Source organism: Xiphias gladius, chromosome 17 (assembly GCF_016859285.1).
Source record: "Xiphias gladius isolate SHS-SW01 ecotype Sanya breed wild chromosome 17, ASM1685928v1, whole genome shotgun sequence".
Classification (NCBI taxonomy): domain Eukaryota; kingdom Metazoa; phylum Chordata; class Actinopteri; order Istiophoriformes; family Xiphiidae; genus Xiphias; species Xiphias gladius.
The window spans coordinates 17,401,308-17,422,932 of record NC_053416.1 but is presented as its reverse complement, the minus strand read 5'-3'; the positions used below and the strand labels follow the sequence as shown (position 1 = coordinate 17,422,932).

At 40.9% G+C, this 21,625-nt stretch overlaps 3 protein-coding genes and 1 long non-coding RNA gene across 5 annotated transcripts in view; 1 reads left to right on the top strand and 3 right to left on the bottom strand.

The window, feature by feature from the left end:
* Nucleotides 1-1,392, bottom strand: part of phldb1a (pleckstrin homology-like domain, family B, member 1a) — a 34,637-nt gene extending 33,245 nt beyond the window's left edge. Inside the window, exon 1 of the mRNA XM_040150069.1 lies at nucleotides 1,319-1,392. The gene's annotated coding sequence lies outside the window, so the exon portion shown is untranslated. The remainder of the gene's footprint in view (nucleotides 1-1,318) is intronic.
* LOC120802356 lies at nucleotides 835-13,973 on the top strand. The gene is made up of 4 exons (XR_005709223.1): nucleotides 835-1,142; nucleotides 6,181-6,391; nucleotides 9,496-9,621; nucleotides 13,034-13,973. It is a non-coding gene; the product is annotated as an uncharacterized LOC120802356 (long non-coding RNA).
* LOC120802355 (histone H2AX) lies at nucleotides 1,442-2,090 on the bottom strand. Its single transcript, XM_040150082.1, has one exon. It carries the CDS (start codon nucleotides 1,971-1,973, stop codon nucleotides 1,545-1,547), a length of 429 nt encoding a protein of 142 aa, XP_040006016.1. The 5' UTR covers nucleotides 1,974-2,090; the 3' UTR covers nucleotides 1,442-1,544.
* c2cd2l (c2cd2 like) lies at nucleotides 2,721-21,624 on the bottom strand. Of its 2 annotated transcripts, none has more exons than XM_040150075.1 (15): nucleotides 21,334-21,624; nucleotides 20,575-21,025; nucleotides 10,801-10,896; nucleotides 10,370-10,489; nucleotides 9,484-9,594; nucleotides 8,721-8,828; nucleotides 8,451-8,550; nucleotides 8,233-8,365; nucleotides 7,992-8,056; nucleotides 7,669-7,790; nucleotides 6,973-7,144; nucleotides 6,770-6,868; nucleotides 6,235-6,368; nucleotides 5,329-5,542; nucleotides 2,721-4,736 (listed from the first exon to the last, which is right to left on the bottom strand). In XM_040150075.1, exons 2-15 carry the CDS (start codon nucleotides 20,938-20,940, stop codon nucleotides 4,486-4,488), a joined length of 2,091 nt encoding a protein of 696 aa, XP_040006009.1. In that variant the 5' UTR covers nucleotides 20,941-21,025; nucleotides 21,334-21,624; the 3' UTR covers nucleotides 2,721-4,485. The 2 variants fall into 2 exon arrangements, with proteins under 2 accessions (XP_040006009.1, XP_040006010.1); XM_040150076.1 differs by having other exon boundaries at nucleotides 6,235-6,329.
* Between the last annotated feature and the right edge of the window lies 1 nt (nucleotide 21,625).

Sequence of the window (21,625 nt, the reverse complement as noted above, 5' to 3'; positions counted from 1 at the left end):
CATTCTACATTATGAGAGCTAACTGTAAGTTACATTTTTTTTTTTTTTAAAGAAAGTAGCAAATGGTAACGTACGGCAATCTTACTGCACTACCAGAAATGACTCTCATGATGTACTAGAACTATGCTGCTATAGGCTGATGGCCTTCGAGTCATCACAGAACAGTTCTTCCTTAAAGAGATTCTGTACTGCCTGATTTCTAGCACATATCCTACACATATGGATGATGGAATATGTAATTTGAGGGAGTAATTTTGGATTAACAAAGTTATGTTCCTTCACAATGACGTGTACTTGATCAGATGTCACTGTGCTCATGCTGGTAAACTGGCAGTTGTGTGTTTCATCACATGTAACAGGCAAACACCTGGAGCCTCAAGCAGGAAGGACCGTTATTGTGCTATGCAGGCTTTAACCACACAGATGCACAAACACAATATTCAGGGCATTTTTACCTGAAGGCAACCGTTTTAACCATTGAAACCCCAGAGAGGGTGTACGAAACGACCTGCCTGAGCTCTGGAAATGGGTTTATACATGAACATATGCTTAGTTTTCACTGTCTCTGGTCCATCTACCTAAAAGTAATGCAGTTGAATACAACAGCCCTTCAATAAATCTTACTCACAGGGGTTATGTTTCATTCTTTGTTGGAGCTGTTGTATAGGAGCATTGATTCAACATAATGGTAATTTTGGAGGCTGTAGATTGTGGTGCCTCTGTACACCGACATTAATAGGGTGGACCAAAAAAAAACACACCACCACCAAGGGCTCAAAAATGACAAAAACCTCTTACAGTTTCAACAAAACCTGAACATTATGACCCTTTTGAAGGCAGAATTTGTTGGATTAGATGTTTAGTTTTAGCCAGGTGCACTAAATAGAGCAGACAATCAAGTGTGAATAGGGACTATACCTAACGCAGGAGCCTAAACTCTTACTATGCTTTCAGTTTAGAATTTGCACTTCTGTTTAAAAAGCCATGTATCGTAGGATTTGTTCACATCATTTCTAAAATGAGACAGAGGCACTTAAACCCAGCTTGCACAAAAGTGCATAGTCACGCTAGAAGGAACCACATGAGCATCAACCTACAGTTTGTGCTGCGGGATTTAGCCTATGAACTAGCCCTGCTTGTTGGTAAGTGGAGGCATGATTTTCCCCTAGAAATTTAGTGGCCTGCTGACTGAGCAGCTGCAGTGCATAACGTTAGTGTACAGCTAACACAATTGTACTAGGAACCTAAAACTTGCATTGAAAAGAAATAATCAGGGAGTTGGGGCCCATCGAGGCCAGTCAGCTACACACAAACTCACCGGTTAGTGGCAGGAAAACTTCATAAAATTAGCAGATAGCTTCACCTTACGTCAAAACAAATGGTAACGACCACCTTTACAAAACAAGCGTTTATTAAATTAAAAAAAAAAAAAAAAAAACATGCGAAAAGTGCGACAAGACAGCGATTAAACAGAAGTTGCTCTTTCAATGAGGAGTGGGGGGCCCTTAAAAGGGCCTTTGGGTTGAAAGTTATTAGCCTGCAAGCTAATACTCCTGAGACTGAGAGGAGGCCTTCTTTCCCGCCTTGCCGGAGCTCGGTGCAGACTGGCCGGTCTTCTTGGGCAGCAGGACGGCCTGTATGTTGGGCAAGACGCCGCCCTGGGCGATGGTGACGCCGCCGAGCAGTTTGTTCAACTCCTCGTCGTTGCGGACAGCCAGCTGGAGGTGACGAGGGATGATACGGGTCTTCTTGTTGTCCCTGGCGGCGTTACCGGCCAGCTCCAGGATCTCAGCGGTGAGGTACTCCAGCACAGCAGCCAGGTACACGGGGGCCCCGGCGCCCACTCTCTCAGCGTAGTTGCCCTTACGGAGGAGACGGTGGACACGGCCGACGGGGAACTGCAGACCGGCGCGGGAGCTGCGGGTCTTGGCCTTAGCGCGGGCCTTAGCGCCGGTTTTACCTCTTCCAGACATTGTCGCTTGTTACGATGCTCGTCCAAAATGGAATTCTGCAATGGTAGGTCTGCGGCCACACAAACAGGGTATAAATCCCACGCTTTGTCCCGCCCTTATACGCGATTGACGTTTGGATTGAAAACTGCAAAGTATGATTGGCTTTGAGAGGTCAAAGGGAAGAGGAAGTCGGTGACTATTGGTGTAAATGTTCTGGTCTCAAACCAATCACGATCGGCCCTACAAAAGAAACAAAGGCGATTGGCTGTTGTTCTCCCTGCTGGCTGTGAAAGGGTCATACGTAAAAGAGGCGTACATAGAAAACCAATCCAACATCTTCCCTCCAGCTTCGAAGTTTTTGGCGCGTTTATAAAAATTCTGCAGTGAAAGTAATCAGTAATACAGAATTTATGAACATTGAAGGTGCATTTAAGTTTATCGGTAAAGCTCGAATCTGTTAAATCATTTAAACCTTTTGTACATCTCGGCCTGTGAGAATGATGAGCCACACAAGAGGATACACTCATGACCTTGTATGAAATTAACAGCAGGAACTGAAGTTTCAAAAGTAATTTTACTGCCTTTTAGACAATGACATTTTAAATTAGCTTTACACAGGCTCAATTTTATATTTACACTTTAAAAAAAAAGGGGGGCTTAGGGTGACTGAAAAATGCATGACACCCCCTAAAATAGTAACTTAAAAAAACCCCCACAAAAAACAGCTTAAAGTAATCCAGTCAGGTACAGACTAAGTGAGCTTCAAAAATAATTTATTTGCAATAAATTAAACATTTTAAATATAACAGCAGAAATCAAACATCTTAAATTTTGCAGCCACTTCCTGTTTCACATTCCAGCCACATAATATGTAATGTGCCTTTAGACAATGAAGTGGCTTTGTTTCTTCAGCATTTTGAATTGGTTGTAATTTTGTAAAGCACATGGAACATGTCCTTTAGAGTCCCTTTGACAGCTAATCTTTTATTGATGCAAATAAACATGAAAAGTAAATCAAAATAATTTAATTTGGTTGTTCTCAAGTCCCATAAATAATGCAGTCAGTTAAGATTTTTCTGACAAAACAAAAATAGCCAAAAATTGATGTACATTTTTACATACCAGTTCTGTTTGCCTTTGAAGGGTGCAGCGGGTTTCCTCATATCTCAAGTTGCTAGTAGCAATTTCATTTCTAGCCCTGAGTGTGTCCACTTCACCCATCACTTTGTCCTCAACTGTGACATTCTTGAGACCTCTTAAAACTGCGGCATTGTTGCTATATTGTCAGTCATGTGAAAATTTAAATTGTTTAAAAAGAAATACAGTATGATAATGCTTCTAAATGTTAAAGGGTAGGTTTTGCTATGTTTAGATGATGGTTATGAGCTGATCATTTCAGAGTTAGACATAATATACCGTATGCAATCTTGCTGCACAGTAATGATAGTTATTGCAATAATAAAATGTCCATATGAGCATCAACTGAAAAATTTATAATGTGCTTAGATCCACTTATCACTTACTGGAGTCAATAGGAGATGAAGGAGGGAAGGACCTGATCGTGTTTTTTTTTTTCCAGTTTGTTTTTTCCTGACAGAATACTGTCGGAAAAAAGTTTAAACTCATTTCCCAGCCTGAAGAGTCTTCTAGAGATCCTGACTGGCTAAAATTTCAAAAGAAAACTGAAAAGCAGTTACAAGCTTAAAATGAAATTCCAGAGAAAAGTACCTTTTTATAAAATAAAAAACGTACAATAAATATATTATCTTTTCTGCTTCTTATATAAGATACAACATTGAACAACATTCTAAAACCAATGTATAAGCAATTATGAATGGACATTACAGCTAGATTAAGACTGATTCTTGTTAACTCACATAAAATTTGTGTTTAAAATTACAGTTGCATGGAAAAACACAACAATGTCTCTATTTTACATTATAATGCAACTATGATGACTTGGTCTTTTGGGAGTAAAATAAATAGCACTTGTTTCATGAGAACCACATAATAATTAATGACCTTTATACAACCCAGGAACTTTACATGTGCTGTTTTTAAAAAAAAAACCAAACAAACAAAAAAAAACAACACAACTTTAAAGTCCAAAGTGCAACCAATAATGTTATACTGGCATTTTATATCATTATAGTTTAAGAGCATTTCCACCATCTGTCACAATAAAACAGTTTGTGTTCAAACAGAGCACACAGCATTTCATTGTAGTTATTCCCTTCTCCTCACTGAGCAGCAGATTTTTCCTTGAAAAGAAATAGATTTCATAATCACATTTAAACCTCAGTGATGTGATTGAACATGACTTCTGTCCCAAAGGTGCAATAAATTTCTCTCCAGAGGGAAGCCCTCCCAGAGGAATCCTCCTTTCATGATGTACAGGTGATAACCCACCTGGGGTGTTCAACCTGTCATAGACCAGACTCAAGGTTTAGTTGTTCTTCTGACTGTACCAACAGAGGCTTTAGAACAATCCTGATAACTCAGGATGACCCATGTCCTACCGTAATAGTGATAATCAGTTATCCAATGAGCTCGCTCCTCCGTTGGTAGCAGTGCCTTTTCCTTTTGATTTGCCTGATGAGCGGAAAGAGAAGCGTTTGATGAGACGCCGGGAGAAGCTGCCAGACTTGGTGCGGCTGCTGGTTGCAGCAGTAGTGAAGTTATTGCCCATGTTGGAGATGTCTTCATGGGATTGGCTAAGACAGGACTCCTTCTGTCGATGTCTTCTGCGGAACAACAGCTTTGTCCCGCTCTGCAGAAAGCCCACTGTAGGAAGCAGATGGACAGCAGGAATATTGGGACCTTGTTGAACAACACTAACCAATCACCCAACTACTATTTATGAATTAATTCCCTGATTTCATGAGACAGCTCCCCCATCAAATTGATATTCAAATTGAATCTAGTACTGATCCATTCATAACCACTTTCATCTGGGTGGGTTGTATGCTGCAGCATGGCCTGCAGAGGGCAGCAGCAGGACTTTACAATCAGTTGTGTTGTATGGCATGTAAATCAGTTATTGCTTAATTGAAATTCTGACGGCATGTAAGGCTATAAAACATTTGTTTATATGTGAAATGTACTGTAGTATTTGATAAAATAGCAGTGACTTATGTAAATGAAAACAAAAACCTTTTTTTTTAAAAAATGGACAAAAAGAATCTATTTTTTAGTATATGCCCAATTTCCAGAGAGGGGGCAACATTCAATCAGTTTGCAAAGACAATATCTGAATGAATGAATATTATGTTTACAATTAGCAAGGGATTACTGAACAGTCTTGGCGGGAACTGAACCTCTACTTTTGATGATTTTAGGGCAAAGACCAAATTAATAACCATGACAACAGTGTTACCTTTGTGGTCCTTGAGGCTACGGGTTTCCAAGGCACCAGTCGAACCAGTATCTGATTCCACATCGTCCACAGACGGACGCTCCGACACATCGGAGGGTGTGGTTTCATCTGGGTCCTGGTGATGCCCCGCCCCGAAATGGTTGCCATGCATGGCTGCGTCCATGGCTGCAGCGTAGCCGCTCGATAATGCACAGTCATCCTCTGAGAGTGGAACCTGTTGTGTGTTATATACTGCATCAATTTATGTCCTTAAAATGTTAGCACAATTAATAAAGGACACATGAGGAGTGATGGAAATGTGTAACAACTTAATGGAATCTTAACCTAAAAATGCTTCTTAGGATGAACACAATGTTATGACCATTATTTTAAAATACGCACTTCATCAGCATTTTTACACTTTCAACATGATGACACCCTCACATTTCAGTGAATTTTTGTCTCAGGTTTCAAGCATAGCCTCTGGCATACATTTCTACAGGCTTTCAGGCAAAAATCAGGTCGGAGGACTCTCGTTCTGCTATTATGTGGTCCAATAGGGGGTTGGCGGCTGGACTAAATTTAGATCCAACTCATTTTGCCTGTTTCTATGTCATCGTATTTTAGATTCCTTAAAAATAGGTTTCGTTCATTAATGACTTATGTACTCAGAGTGAAGTTTGGTAAAAACAAAACCAAGTTGAAATATTTTCATTTACCAAAAAAAAAAGCTGTGCAGGTAATTGACATCCCAATGATAAGTGCACAAATACTGAAAATAATTGAATATACACACTAATAAAAACACACTGTACTGTATATCTAAAAAAGTAAAGAATGGCTCATTACTTTTTTTCCCTTTTGTTTTACCAGTGATGGCACAAATGCTATAAGCCACTACATTTGACACAGTTTCCATTCTCTGACCTTGGACACGCCCGAGATGATCAGTGTGCTCCTTTTTGTTGGTGTCTTCCGTGCTACTTTGGAGGCGGACTCTGTCAGCTGGCGAATGGCCGTCTCTGCAACAGGATCCAGGCCATTAGAGAGGCGGCTGCTCTCTGAGCAACAAGAACATAAATATGTAAATAAGAACTATACTAGTGAACTGTGATATACTGTTTTTCAAAAATGTACATGCCAATTTGAAAATGTATGGTTTATCTGAAGACTACTCTATCAAAACTAAAAAGAGCAGCCTTTTAATGTCCAAGAAAAATTAGATACATATGGTTGAAGTTGTCTAACATTTTCTATTGTGTTTCAGATTTTCTTTTACCTCCCTGTGTACACCTGTTGTTAATGTCTAAGGTTTTTGAACAGGAGTACCTGCAGAGCGAGCGCATGACGCATACTGAAACGTGCATTTCTCTCATCTCATGTTACACTAATGCTTGTTGCTTATCCTACTTTGCATCTGTTATGTAAAACAATGTCTGGCCTTTCACACTCTAGCACTCACTGCTGGGATTGGGGCTGGGGCTGCCTCTGCCATCAGACAGGATGGTGGGTTTCTTCTCGGTCACCTCCACTTTGGATGTTGAGCGCAAAGGGGAATCACCTGAAAGGCATCACAACCACTTTATCATATCGTTAATATTATCACAGCCTTCTTTTATCTCACATTGTGCACCTAGCCTGAAACAATAATTGTTGTAAATTTACCTGGACTGCGATCCAGTTTAAGTCGAGACTGGACGGTCGTGACAGTGGTGATGATGGTTCCATCCGGCATGATGGTACGGTCCACGTCAACCTTCTTCGTGGGGGTGACTGAGGAACGAAGTGACAAAGCATTGTGGTCGCTGCGAGGCTCCTCTGTTTCCAAATACAGCAGCTGGAAGACCCAAACAAATGGATTCAGATACTCCCACATTTAATGGGGCTTTGTACTTTGTACTACATTTAAACTGACATTTTCACCTGCAGGGGGCAATTTTAGATGACTAATCAATAGGTACAACAGGATGCAGGAGTGGTACAGATGTTACCTTGTCTCCTGTAGGTTATTTTTGCCGCTTTTGTTAGACGACAACACATAATGTACCAACATGAAATCTTACCCTACAGAGAAAAAACAGATGTCCATGCTCTCTTAAGAAATATGTAGATTGCAAAAAAGGCGACAAGTTAGCTGCTGAAAAGGCCAGAAGAGATCTGTGACAGCCATCACAAGCATGACAATGGGCTGTATCAGCTGTTATACGACACTCCCTCTTCTTTTGTTGAGAATTTTTCATTCCAGCTTGCTTGATGTTAGATGGAAAACTGTGGTGTTAACTGTTCACTTCAAAGCATGAGAATGGCTTTGAAACAGATTTCTATAATTTTTGCAGTAATGCTTTGCATCTTGTCACTCACTTCTGCTGTGACAGTAGCGTTTGGTGCCAAGCCGTGGCCGGGGCTTATTGACAGTATGTGTTGTCCAGTGGGAACCTTGCACTGGAGGTCCAAGGCGATGGAGGCCTGACCAGGCAGGAATTCTACCCAACAAAAAGAAAGTCTTAACATATTTGTAGAAACAGCATTTTATACATCCTAAAACGCTCAAAAAGATCATTAAAGTGAGCCTGCAAGTGGTGCATTTTAAGCATTGATGATTTCCCTTAAGTCGTCTAAACATTCCTGCTGATCAGGTTTCTGAACAGCAGCCAAAAGTAGATTGCTATCGAGCAATGGCTTACGTTCCCTTTTGCCATTCCGCTCCCGAAGCCTTACTCTCAGCTCTTTGGTTTCTTGGCCCAGCTCCCTTCAAGAGTGAGAAAGCAGCTGTGTTAGAATTTAAGTGAAACCCCACTGTGCAAAACTACATTAGTTCGAATAATGTGCCTTTTTCCCTCAGGCTAGTTTTTGCTTTAATTTTGGCATGAATGTACACAATCACAATACATCATCAGCAGCTTGACATCACAGATGCCTTCTTACAGAGTAATTTCTTCACTCCATTCCAACGGGGTGTTGGGGTTGCTGGGCACAGACAGGAAGCGGGTTGTCCTCTCTGTGAAGGGTTGGTCCAGGCTCAGGACACAGCACAGCTCCTCTGATCTAGACCACTGACCTGCAAACGCAGCGACACAGTGAGACCTCAGCCATCAACAGGAACTTAGATGGAAATGATCGGACGTCGAGGGAATATATCTGACCTTTACTTAAGGTCGCCCTGAGCTGCTGGAGCTGTAGTCGTCGCATCAAGACACTCTGGGATACAGAGTTCAATCCCACTGACGGATGGTGCATGGGGGCCTGGGAATGTTGAGAAAAAGGGGGCAGATCTGAATAGCAAAACCAGTTTAAACATGTGATCTATCATACAGCATCCAGTCATAGCAATTTATTTATGTCAGAAAACAAGTCCTAGATAGTTTGTCTTATTGCTGCGAAGTATGCGAAAGAAAAAACCACCCATTTCTCACCAAAGGACTGGAAGCACAAGTCTTGAGATTGAGGACCATGGCTGGCTGAGTGCTGAACAGAGTGTCCTCTATCAGCCCCTTAATCATGCCCAGGTCTGCCTCAGTGTCCTGAAAAGGAAAAGAAGCAAGTGTTTACTCTCTGATGACAAACCAGTATGTGTTGTAGCAAGGGGGTCAGCAAACTGAAACAGATAGAAACCTTTAATACATTTTTATGCCTGATATCATCTTACTTCTAATAATATCCACAAAGAACACAGAATGGGATTGTTTACTGTTGCTTTAATCTAAAAACCGATTTCATTTGTTCAAAAGGCTTTGCACTTTTGGGGGATTGAACCAATCCCCCGAACAAGTTAGACTTGTAGAGACTGCTGGGATATCATTGTCTTCAGATCCAGTAAGTATCCATGGGTGTTGTCTTCAGTAGTTAAAACTATTTTTTTGTGCCATTTGTTTTTTCCTATGGACTTTGTTGCTGTCTCAGACAAAAAAGGCATAAAATGTCATGCACATTTATGTAACGTCAATCAAGAAAAGCATTTCCTTCTTGACTCATGGTGAGTTTAGTAGGGTAGAAAGTGACTCACATGCATTACATTACATGTTGCCTGAGACTTATGAACATAATTTGAAAGAAAACTTGAGCACAGTCTCAGAAAGATTTGCATAATGTTTATTTCCTTTCTTTCATTCCTTTCTTAAATGTATGCAACCTTCTAGTTTGTAAAGAATGTCGTGGTATTATATGAGATGTTCTCACCTGTCTCTGCAGCTTGCATGGAGTCACGGTCAGAGAAAATGATGGCTGCTTGGAAAGAGTCCAGGACATCAGCAGACCCTCGTCCTCCACGTCTTCCAGACACACCACCACCTGAAGGAGACAGACAGGGGGAGCGAGGTTGGAAAACCCATTAAGCATAGAGCCAGAGAGCAGGTTAACAGGCTTGCAGTTATGATAGATTATCAAAGTAATATAGTGAGGAATCTATGTGTAGCATGTTGTAATTTAAAAAAAAAATGAATACAGTATTTAAACATGGTTTTTGGTCTGATATGAATTCTCAGCTGTGAGGCCTAATATAGACAGGTGTGTGCCTTTCCAAATCACGTCCACTCAATTGAATTTACCACAGTTGGACTCCAATCAAGGTCTAGAAACATCTCAAAATGATCTAGAGAAATGGGAGGCACCTGAGCTAAATTTCAACTGTAATAGCAAAGGGTCTGAATACTTATGTCAATGTGATATTTCAGTTTTTATTTTTTAGTATATTTGGGGTCTGAATTCTGTCTCAGTGCACTGTAGAAGATGCTTTATTCCGATGTAAAATAAAAAAATCTGTTTTAGCGTTAGGGTAAACACTAACCCTAACACATGGAAAATAATTTCTGCCATGAATATCCTCTTCAGTGAGGTAAGGGAGGGAAAAAAAAAAAAAAAAAAAAATCACCTCCAAGACAGGAAGCGACATGATTTATGGGAAACAGTTTTGATAAATACTGTTGCAGGAATACCACTTCTGGAATAACACAGAGGTTACATTGAATGACAATGACAGTGATGGAAGGATTACGTATGATTTTTTGTGTAAATTTACACATTTGAATGTGCAAATTGCAAAAATCCAGATGTTGTGCTTTTGTACCTCTGTCACCATGGGTGCTATAGTGATCTGATAGGTGTCCATGGAAACAGCAGCAGGTGACTGCTGCGTGACAGTCACGGGAAATGTCACTGTATCCACCCAACATTTACAGTGTAAAACCTGTAAAACAAGAAGAGGTTGGCAAAGGAAAATACTGAAACGGTACAAAACATTCATGTTTGAAGATGTTTTGTTTCAACAGAAAGATTCGCTCAGTACTAACAGACAAACCATCATACCGTCTCTGAGACTATTAAAATCCATGTGTCTTCATCTACATCTCACTTGACAAGGAAATTTGGTCAACGATTTTTTGTCATGCATTGCTCCAATTAAGATTCACTGGGTGACTGACTGAAGATATCAGCTTTAGATGTAAATCCCTGTGTTTGTTGCAGCTGCAATGAACATGGACCACAAAGATTACTGACCATTCTGTGTGCCGACTGGTCAGTGCAGGTCACTGTATCTATTGCAGAAGAAGCAGTTAATTGGAGACTGCTGTCAAAAGTGATCTGGATGGAGCTCTGGGAGAGACAAAAAGGAGAGAAAAAAAATGTAGTAAATATTAAATAAAAGAAAGAGGAGGGAAACTCTGGGATGACATAAAAGATTGTGTAATTCAGTGATAAAGCCTTTAACGAAGCTGGTTAACAGTTAGTCATAGTCCTTACAGATGTTAGTCAATTAGTAAGTGAAACAGCTGCTGCATTATTTAAAATAAAACGCAAATTAACTAGGGATTTCATGAATTTTAGGCATGTTTGGTATCAGACAGCAAAGAACTTTGCTGATCTTTGCTCAGAGTGATTGAACCGTCACTTGCATACAGTACTGATGGCATACTGTATTTACAATGCATGGCAAAGCACAAATGTGATTTAAAGCTCAGGCAGCTCTGGATTTGTGCACTCAGACGAATAGTCCCTGAAGATACTGGCTAAAAAAACATTACAACATATGTTTTTCCAAAATGGTGGTAAGGAATACATTTTATAACATGAACTTTTGCAATAATGCAGAAACACTTTTGGATGCTCTTTCATTGAACCGCGAATGGTCCAGGCTGCTCAGACATCACAACAGCATTCATTATGAAGACTTTATCAGTCAATGCTTAGTCCTGCTTACAGTAAGGGAGGCTTCTCTGCATGAGGGTTGGACTTGGAAGACACTCCTAACAAGAGGAATTTGCATCTCACTTGTAAGAAAAGATTCACTAGGACCATGGAAAATACTAGTGGCCTACTATCACTGTGTGTGTGTGTGTGTGTGTGTGTGTGTGTGTGTGTGTGTGTGTGTGTGTGTGTGTGTCAGAGGATCTGTTAGACTGGATGGCTTTTAACTGGCTCAGGAGATGCAAGTGAGAGAAAACAAATCCCCTATTGTCAGGGCATATGTTCCTATAGTACCAAGTCCAATCTCTATCAAATACAACAGTGGAGGCGGGGGGATGATATAACAAAGTTTGTTGTGTGTGTCTGTTTGTGTCTGTGTGTGTGTGTGTGTGTGTGTGTGTGTGTGTGTGTTCAAGCCAGAAGGGCAGGAAGCCAATTGCGATGCTGCAAGCTTACGTAGGTTCCCTGGATCAACACTGCAGTCACATGACTACAGTGTACAACCGTCTGTGTTTACTTCGGTTGGCTGGAGCCTCTGAAACTGCTCAGTCACCCAACCGTTCATTACATCCAAAGTGCAGCACAAATATGTGATGTATTTCACATTGGGGGCTTCCAGGATAACCCCTTAATCACAGGATTTTTATTGTGTGTCACTCTTACATGTGTATTACTAAAGGTTTGTGTCACTGCAGTCAAAAACCGCTAGCACCTTTGTAATTAGGCTAATTTATAGTCAGTACAATGTTTTGAGCAAATACTCCTGAATGTCAGTGTTTTTTTGGGATCCATACATTCAGAAAAAATTTGTATGATCAGAACAAAATATTTGTTACCTTCATTAGACAGCTGGGAGTGGACATAGACAAAAATTATGAAGAGAGAGTAGAGTTTGACATGCATCAGAGGTCCCTGGTCCCAGAATCAAACTTGAGACATTAAACGTTCAATTATATGGTATGTGTCTTAACTTCTAGGCCTCCCGATGCCTCCCAGTATCAGATCTAAAAACCCTCAAGTCCTCAATACCTTAATTTAAGAAAGTGATAGCAAAGATTTGAGTTTTTATGTCAAACATGCTAATCCATGACAAAAAGAAACTGACAACTTTATATTTTTGCAAATTACCTTAGGACACACAGCAGCACAGGCTTGCCAAGATGAGTCAATCAAAATCTTGCACGCCTGAGAGAGGGTTGATTCATGAGATTTTCAGTCTTTGTTGTTTCTGCCAGGGGGTGCTGATATAATAAATAATCACTCATTGAGCTGAACCAAAATTCCAGCATTGTATGTTTTTTGGGTTTCCCACAATGCTTGAAGTGTAAATGCGGTTGGACATTTGGCCCAGAACGGTGGAACCATCACCCGGTATTTAGGTCTACCATGTCCCTGAAAATATAAGGCTGGAAAATATTCCAATAAAGTATTTACTATTTCAATCTTTTAGGTAAGGCACAGAATATATAAATGGTCATAAATATATGGGTTTCTATTCCTTCAAAAGGGAGTTTACTTAGATATTTTGCATCCATTTTCTTCATAGGCAGCCATCTGGGGCACTGTGGTGTTGTGCATCCTCCTGGCAGAGGCTACAGAGCTCATTTTGTCATGGAGAGGGGAATGCTAGCAGCATTACCACAGATTTGTCCTTGTGAACCACCGCTGATCAACTGAGTGTGTATTGGAGGGTATTTCTGGAGAGGCACAGCTCCTGAGGACATCCATGGTGTCATTTCAGGTTTGTCAGCGTCAGCCCCTTTGGGTCCGACTGGCCAAACGCCTCTGAAAAGCGTGTGGGTCAACCAGAAATACACTCTCCCTGTGGCTTTTGTTGACCCTCATCTTCCTCCCCTGTCTTTTCTTTCAGTTGCATGTATCTGAGGTTCAGGCAACAACAGGGCATAAACTTTGTGGTTTAGAATAAGCTATTTCAAATGTTTTTTGGTTTTTGTACTTTGACAACGATAAAACATCTAACAATGATTTGGAATTGTTTGAAAGGGAAACATTTTAGCCCACATACATAAACACACTGGTTTGATAACTTGAAAGTGTCAACATAAAACACGTTAAAGGTTCTTGTTTTTTGCTACCCACGCTAGCAGTGTAACTCAAGGGATGGCAATGTTTGCTAGCAATGTTAACATACTAACATTGCTAACAAAAAAGAAAATGCTAGAATGCTAACATACTAGAAAAACGGTGAACATGGTAACCATTACCTGCAATATATCAGCATATTAGCAGTGTCATTGTGACCATGCTAGCATGCTGCTGTTAGCATTTACCCTCACACTGCAGCTAGCATGACTTTTATTCTATAAACTGTTGAAATCTATTAAACAATCCATGCATCAGCCATCAATCATGCTTTGCTAGACTTAAACTGATATTGAGTAGGCATGTGAATTTCAACTGATTTTATATTTTCAATTTGATATTTGTCAGTGTTTTGAGAACTGCTCTACATGCGCTATACATGGAACTACTCAATGTAATCTGTCAAATACTGTACAATAAAACCATACCAAGATGGCACATGACTACAAGGACTCCCGTCTTAAGCATTTCTGATCTACAGTAGCTTTACTTCACAGTATATTCTATAGATAGTTTATAGAAATCATTATAATACATTTCGTGTGTCTCTATTTTAAATGCTGAGTCAAAGGAGCAGCCTTGGAGATCAATTCCTGCCACAGAAAGATTTTGATTAAAAACGTTTGTTTTTACTATGACGGTAAAACGGGCTGATGAATTTAAATCTGTGACTGAGGAATAAAAAGGTTAGTTTCCTGTACTATCATAGCAAATGAGTTCTGAGTGCTTAACATCCCCTGTCTTTAAGAAGAAATCCACTTGAACATAATCACAGGGCATTAATCATCTACTGGCAGCACAAAGTCAGAGGGGGAAGAAGTATACAGTGGCCTCAAGCTAATCACCGGGTTCTTTATAATTGCAGATCTTGAATGGACAGAGAGCATCCCTCCCTGCAGATGCACACTTGTATGCTGTAGCAGACATCCTTTTCCACCCACTGCACCCAGTGACGATGGCTTGACATCATGTGTCAGCTGTGGATGCACACGCAGTCTGACGATGCTTTTATGATCTGCGGGTCTGAGCAGCGTCAACCATTCCAGTCCTTCAAGTCTCCTCCACAAACTAATCCAGCCAGAGACATCTGAATAGCTCCATATCAAGTTTACTCTGCCAGGGCACGATTATAGCCAGAGACTCCTGCAGTAATACTTCAGGAGACAGACAATTTCTCTGGATAAACAAGTGAGTCATGAAACAAGCTGCATCAGTGATTACTGTCAAAAGGTGCAGGAGGGAGACCAAAAAGTCTGATGTGCTGGTTAGGTTCGCTTTTTATGTTGCTGATAAGATCCACTTGTCTCTTTTTCCTAAGATGTCTTCTTAGGAACCCTATAAATTAACATTAGACTAGAGGTAGACTTGACATATCTTTAAAACTCTATAGAGCCCAGCTGCAGCACATGGCCAGTGCTCTAGACCTCTGCTTTTCACCCTGGGGTTGTTGTCTTCTCTAACCGATATCTTAGACAGAGACAGAAAACCAAACCACTTGATTAAATATTTTTAAGAAAGAGGCTGCATGGGCCACTGTCAATACGCCTTATCTCCTCACATAATGCTCTGTTTGATGAGCACATACACACCGAACTGAACACCTCTGCAGCAACAATGTAACTGTAGAGCTAACAAACACACAGCACCTTGTTGCAAAAAAAAAAAAAAAAAAAAAAAAAGGGTACACACAGGCACAACCCTGCTTTATAAAGCTCAATAAATAAAAATGGACCCTTAAGCACTTTTTGCCTTGTGACAATTTTTTTTTTTACCTGGCGATGAAAACCAAATGCCCACAATAAGATTTCTGACAACAAAAGAAAAACCTTCCTTTTGAGATTGCAACTGAAATATGTATAATGTTTATCCATTTTACTGTGACCAGATGTACTCACTGAGTGAAAATACTCTGCCCTGGTGACTGAAACACAACATTTGTTGTTCAAGCAGAAAACCCAGGTCCTTAAAAGGGATATAATTTTTCACAATGATCTTATAAGTGACTCAGTATTAAAAACCATTGTGATAAGCCAAACCAGCCGGCTACACCAGTCTGCATATCATATTAGCTTCTTTCCCACATCAGATGTGAATCATGACAACATTGTCCACGTAATATGCTGCAGCAAACTGCTAAACTTGGAAAACTTTTTGAAACATTTTATCCACAGTTCTCCTGGGAGCAAAATCATTGAACAGGTTATTATGATTCTCTTACATGTGATAATTTCAATGTAGAGCAAGTCAGTCAGTCATACTAAATGGAAGCTGGTTTCCATTCGAAAATAACGGTGTGTTAAGAAAGAACACACACACACACACACACACACAAGGTACTGTGCTACAGATCCAGTTTGAGTATTACATCTTTCAGTACCTGGTCATATAAGAACACACTAGGGTTGGATGATATGGATAAAATGCTTTATCCACAACATAATATATCAAGATACAATACATCTTTTAAAAGTGGGAAATTGTGAATGGATAATGGTCATGTAGGAATGTCAGTTTTTGGTTAATAAAGTGAATTTAATACCTGACAAATCAAATGTACTTTATCACACTGCAGCAATCATCATATAAACATCCAGTATGAGCATAAAATTGTCCTGCTCATTGATCTACTGCATTACTTTCAATAGCCTAATGCTACGATGTATAAACAGTATGGCAAAGGCAGACAAATTTATATCTCCTCACAGTATATATGGTCATATAGCCCACTCCTAGAACACACTGATGAACCCACCCTGGTTTACCTGCAGAACTTAATCTGGGAATGTTGCAGGTTCCATGTGTGAATGGGGCTATTGTATAATAGCTGAACTGAACTTGAGGGACATCCAGAGTCCTTTATTGGACCCCATAACCAATTTTAAAATGGCATAATTGTCATTTATTCATTTATGGATGAAGAAAAGGTATATAATCAAGCCTGCAACAAACAATTATTTTAAACAATAATTAATGTGCCAATTATTTTCTCGACAAAGAATAGTTGAACATTTTGGCAAAAATGCTTAAATCACTTTCTTGCTGAGAGTTAGATGACACTGATACAACTCTCTTGGAGTCTCTGCTGGTTACTTGACAACCTCACTCCCAGCCAAAAAAAATAGTCCAGCACATAACCCCCTGCAAAACAAAACTTTGGCTTTTGTACCAATTAAACAAACAACATATAACATGTAAAATATTGAGCTCCGGAGGTGCTGGTAGGCAGGTTGCTTTTATCCTTGGCCATAGCTGGTGAGAAAGTAAATAAGCGAAATAACTTCTCAAGAGCTAGAAGCATCATATTTTAAATTGCTTGTTTGGTCCGAACAACAGTTCAAAACCATAAGATATTTGGTTAGTTAATATCATATAAGATGAAAAAAACAGGAAATACTCACATTTGGGAAGCTGGAATGAGCTTTTGCCAGAAAATTATTCCAACAATTAACTGTTTAGAAAAATAGTTTCCAATTAATGTTCTGTCGATGGACTTATCGATTCAGCCCAATATATAATGGAGGTTACAGATGGATATTTGCACTGATTTTAGGTTTTGGAATCAAATTTCCTGCAGCACTGCACAGAAGTCTTTATTATGATGGATTTCACAGAGTGTCGCCCTATTGCTTGACCAAACATAATGGAGGCTGCAGAGGAAAGGGTTTTGCTGAGCTCTGTTTATTGCTTCAACTTTTCCTTACAGGCTCATTCAACCTGCCCCCTATTTGGATACATTTCACCATAATTATTTAAAGACCTCTGTCAGCATCAATCTTAAATGCAGGAGAAGTACTTAGGTTAATGCTATAAAGGATTTGCGTGCTAATCCCCACATGATGACACTGAAGCCGTATCATCATCGTGCTTTGCTCCTCCAAGGAAGCTCATGTTTTGCCTGACGTAGAAACATAATGATGAAATGGAAGTCAGAGGAGAACGTGAGTCTTTGGGACCATAGTCTGGGCAGTTGCTCTAGTGTCTGTTTTCGAAGTGACCACAGCAACATGCCTGGCAGGTGGCAGGTGCTTTCTGTGTGTGAAAAGCAAAGAATGCAAAGTGTTTGGCATGCGGCCACGTAACACTTGCTACATCTCCACAAACCCCAACAGCAGGTTTTTCCTGTCAGGGTTTGAGGGAGGAAGTGAAAAAAACAGACCATAAGGTGAACCAAGTCACAAATCTGAGTCTAAACAGTACAGACAAAAGGACCGAGTTGACTGGCTACATATTGCAACTTAACAACAAACACTTACAGTTTCATCAAATGTGAAAGTAAGTGTTCATTGTTAAGTTTCATCAAATACTTTCACATTTGATGCATCTCATTTTAAAAAGCATGTGACCTTTAAGTTACAAGACAAGGACAATATGATCAACCACTAGGCCACGCTAGCTCTTAGATTAAGCCCTCTTGGTATATCTATTTAACAAGATGCTCGTAATTTGTTATCTCAGTGTCAAGTTCAAAGTCTCAAGTGATTTGCATACGCCCCGGACACATTTACAGTAACAGATTGCTCTGCACACAGACACAATGGCGAGCAGATATTTTATTGGGATGACTGAGTTTGGGAAGCTTTGGCTCACACGCTCAGTTCACAAACTGAACACCACATGGACAGACAGACATGGACAGCTTGTTTCTGTCTCCTCACTGACGTATTTACCCAGGCTGGAGAATTATCTTACATTAAACTACATTAAATATCATATATCACTGCTGGGTACAAGCTTTGTTTATACTTGTTTTTTCAGCATGACAACTATTTTCACGTTCGTCTCCTGGGTTTGTAAATCACTTCATAAGTTTAAAAGGTCACAGTCAGCATAAATAATACAAAACACATAGATCAAACCTACAGAGAATTTTGAAGGTAAGAGGTTCTTACTTAAAAAAAAATAAATAAATAAATGTATATATATATATATATATATATCCATAGCAACTTCCTTAAAAATACCAAAACACACAACCTTGTCTAATTTCTCTCACTAAACATTCCAAGGTTCACCCAAGGCTCAGTCCACTGTTATGGAGTTTCCTGGTAACTGAGAGCAAGAAAGGTCACATTGGTTCAACTAATTAGGCCATTACAAGATAACAGAGCTGTCACACACCCATTTGCCACCATCTATTAAAGAGAGGCAGTTTCCCAGAACAGCCGAGACCTCATATGACCCGCACAAAAACAAGGCTCCTTAACACTTTGATGAATACAGATGGGAGTTCCGCTGGCTTAATGCTGCATACCGAAACAAACAGTATGTGTAGTATGCAAAGAAAATACATAATGAACCTTAGAACATGAAGCACGCCCAGTCTTCAAAGCTCTGTGCTCCTCTAGTTTGTGCTCTTTGTATCTGTAACTATAGTACTGTGTACATACTGTTTATTAGAGTGAGTACAGCAGAGCAATGTTTCCAACCCTTCATGTATCCCTCTCGGAGAAGCCTCTGTCCACTTCATATTTAATTAAGTCCTAAAGACCAACACAACGGCTGTCAGACTTTGAAGCAACAGTTTTATACTTTGGGAAATATATTTGCTTAAATTCTGTCTGAGTGTTTGATGAAAAGATCAGTGCTACTCATGTTTGTACACTAAATATGAAACTAGCAGGTACTTACCTTAGCTTAGCATAAAGGCTAGTAACAGCCAACCACACATGAAGTGAACTGATTATTTGGACAGAAGAATTTTGTAATATGATAATAAATTATGATCCTATCATCACGATACAATACAACTGAACATCGATAAATGGTAATAGCTAATTATGGCCCCTGGTCCTATTACTAGTACTCCAATGTGAGATTCAGTTTTTTGTTTAAAAAAAAAAAAATAAATAAATAAATCATATTTTATTTTAACTGTTGTCTGTTTGTTAGCAGAGTATCTCAAAAAGTAAAACATTTGGTTTAAGTCTGGTAGACAGACAGCCCTTGGCTAAAGGATCAGTTGATTAGAATATGAAATTTCAGTCCTTTGATACCTGCTGTAATTTTTGAGGGGGCTGAGATCATGGACTGAAGAGAAAGTTAGATCTCTTTCTAATGTGGGTGTTAAAAGAGTGACCAGTGTGCAACAATTGCACCCTCGCTCGTTGAATATTTCTCCAAATTGTTTACTTGAACATCTGAGGGGAAGCTTTCAATCCGCCAAGGTGAGTTGACCCTTATGAATCAAAATCGAGTGCTGCGGATTGATCTGAACCCTTTAAACTCCCCGCCAACTCATCTCTCACTCAACACACACAGAGACAGTTTATATGCAGGGGGTAGAGGATCCATCTCTTCCTGTGCACATAGGAAACATCTGACTGTGCAGCAGACCTTGATTCACACAGATTAAAAGGAATTATTTGAAACGAGAAAGACCTTTAGAAACTTACACAAAGCCTCTAACACGTGCAAGACTACCAACTTGCCTGGAGTACTGACCACACTGAATCCTACATTTATGTGTGAAGTAGTGTTGTAAGTTTGCTTTAATACATACAGTATTATATTCAATACAAAGCTTAGGAGCCTCAAGAAAGGTGAGACAACCATTCTCCTGTCTTGAGCAACAGCACTGATTTTGCCTCCTCCCACTGTGATCGAACACATCCATTTCCCCTCACAGGCTGGGATAGGCTCGGACTATTTTTACGAGATGTGGGTGTTCGTACTGTGGATACTCTGACTGCTCTTGCCTCTCCGCTCTTATGTGCATTGATTCAGAGCTGTTATGCAAGGCTCTGCCCCCCATCCTCTCACCGATTAGAGACACTCCAACTCCCACACCTCCAACTCGCTGCCCACACACACTTCCAGCGCACATTGGCACACCAGTTGCCCTTGCTTAACTATTAATGCCTGTGCTTAGTGGAGTAACCTTAGGCATGCTCTTCTACACACTGCCATCGGCTCCCCTTTGCAATATGATTTGTGCTATACACCCCCTCCTATCCGTGGCTTACAGATCTAAAATTAACAACTCACCCCGTGCCTGCAGGCTTGCTCGTTGAGAGCTTTGACCCAGGTTCTCTGCCAATGCTCCCTGAAGGACCTGAAGGCGAACAGAGAGGTCAACAAGCCTTTAACCCCGGCCTCGGTCGCAGGTCCTCCATCCAGGCCCGAGCGGAGCTTCATCAGGAAGCCCCACACACCTCCGCGCTGGCTCCGGCGGGACTGCGTGAAGAAGAGCTGCTGCCATGCTGTTCCTCCCCGGTCCCGCTCGGCGGTCTTCCTGGCTCTCCACAGCCGCAGTACGGTCTGCACGTACTGGAACAGCCATCCCAGCACAATGAGCGAGGATGCTAGAAAGAGACCCACCACACACAGCCAGCCCAACTCCTGGAGCTCCATCACCGCCTCCTGGAGCCTCTCATATCATCGGGTCCAGGTGGAAATATCAGGACTTGTCAGTCCGAGCAGATCGGCTGCCTTTACCCTGTGAGCGGCAGCAAACAGTCAGTCAGTCATCTTTATTCAAGGGGTACTTACACGCTAAAACTGAGGAATACCTCGGTAAACACAGGGGACCCACACAGACGGTGCCCATTGCCTCCTTGACTTGAATTTGCTTGTTTCGGGTCTCATTAAAAACACCGCTCGTGCGTGTATGAAGCAGAAGCCCGTGCACCGAAAAACTGCGTTAACGTTACGCAGATGCCTAAAATATGAACCATGCAATAGCAGAGAGGACGATGCGTGCGCAGGTTAACGGACAAAACTCAGACAGTCAACCTGCCGACCTACCGATTAACTCAGACGGTCCGCGCTGGAGGCTGCTGGGAAACGAGAGCAGGGCATCGGTAACGCGACGCTGGCTTCATGGCGACATGCAGCGCTGCCGACAACGAACGCGTCCGTCGCGTCTCCGAGTCCTCGGCGACGTTTCGACTGGTGTCCGTCTGCTGTCACCTGCCGATTCAAAAACAAGCCCTGCTGCTCTCCGTTGGCGCATCCGGGGCTGCAGCGGGCTCAAGGTGTCCGCCGGTGCTTCCCTCCTGCCTCTGTAGCGTCTCCACAATGACGGTTTAACAAAGAA

Bases quoted from the DNA above. Each gene is read 5' to 3' on its own strand.
- c2cd2l (XM_040150075.1), bottom strand. From the start codon at position 20,940: ATGGAGCTCCAGGAGTTGGGCTGGCTGTGTGTGGTGGGTCTCTTTCTA. The intron at 8,829-9,483 runs GTGAGAACATCT...TTTCCTTTTCAG, and splicing joins CATGCAAGCTGCAGAGACAG to GACACTGAGGCAGACCTGGG. The intron at 5,543-6,234 runs GTCAGAGAATGG...AACACACAACAG, and splicing joins TCATCTCGGGCGTGTCCAAG to GTTCCACTCTCAGAGGATGA.
- LOC120802355 (XM_040150082.1), bottom strand. From the start codon at position 1,973: ATGTCTGGAAGAGGTAAAACCGGCGCTAAGGCCCGCGCTAAGGCCAAG.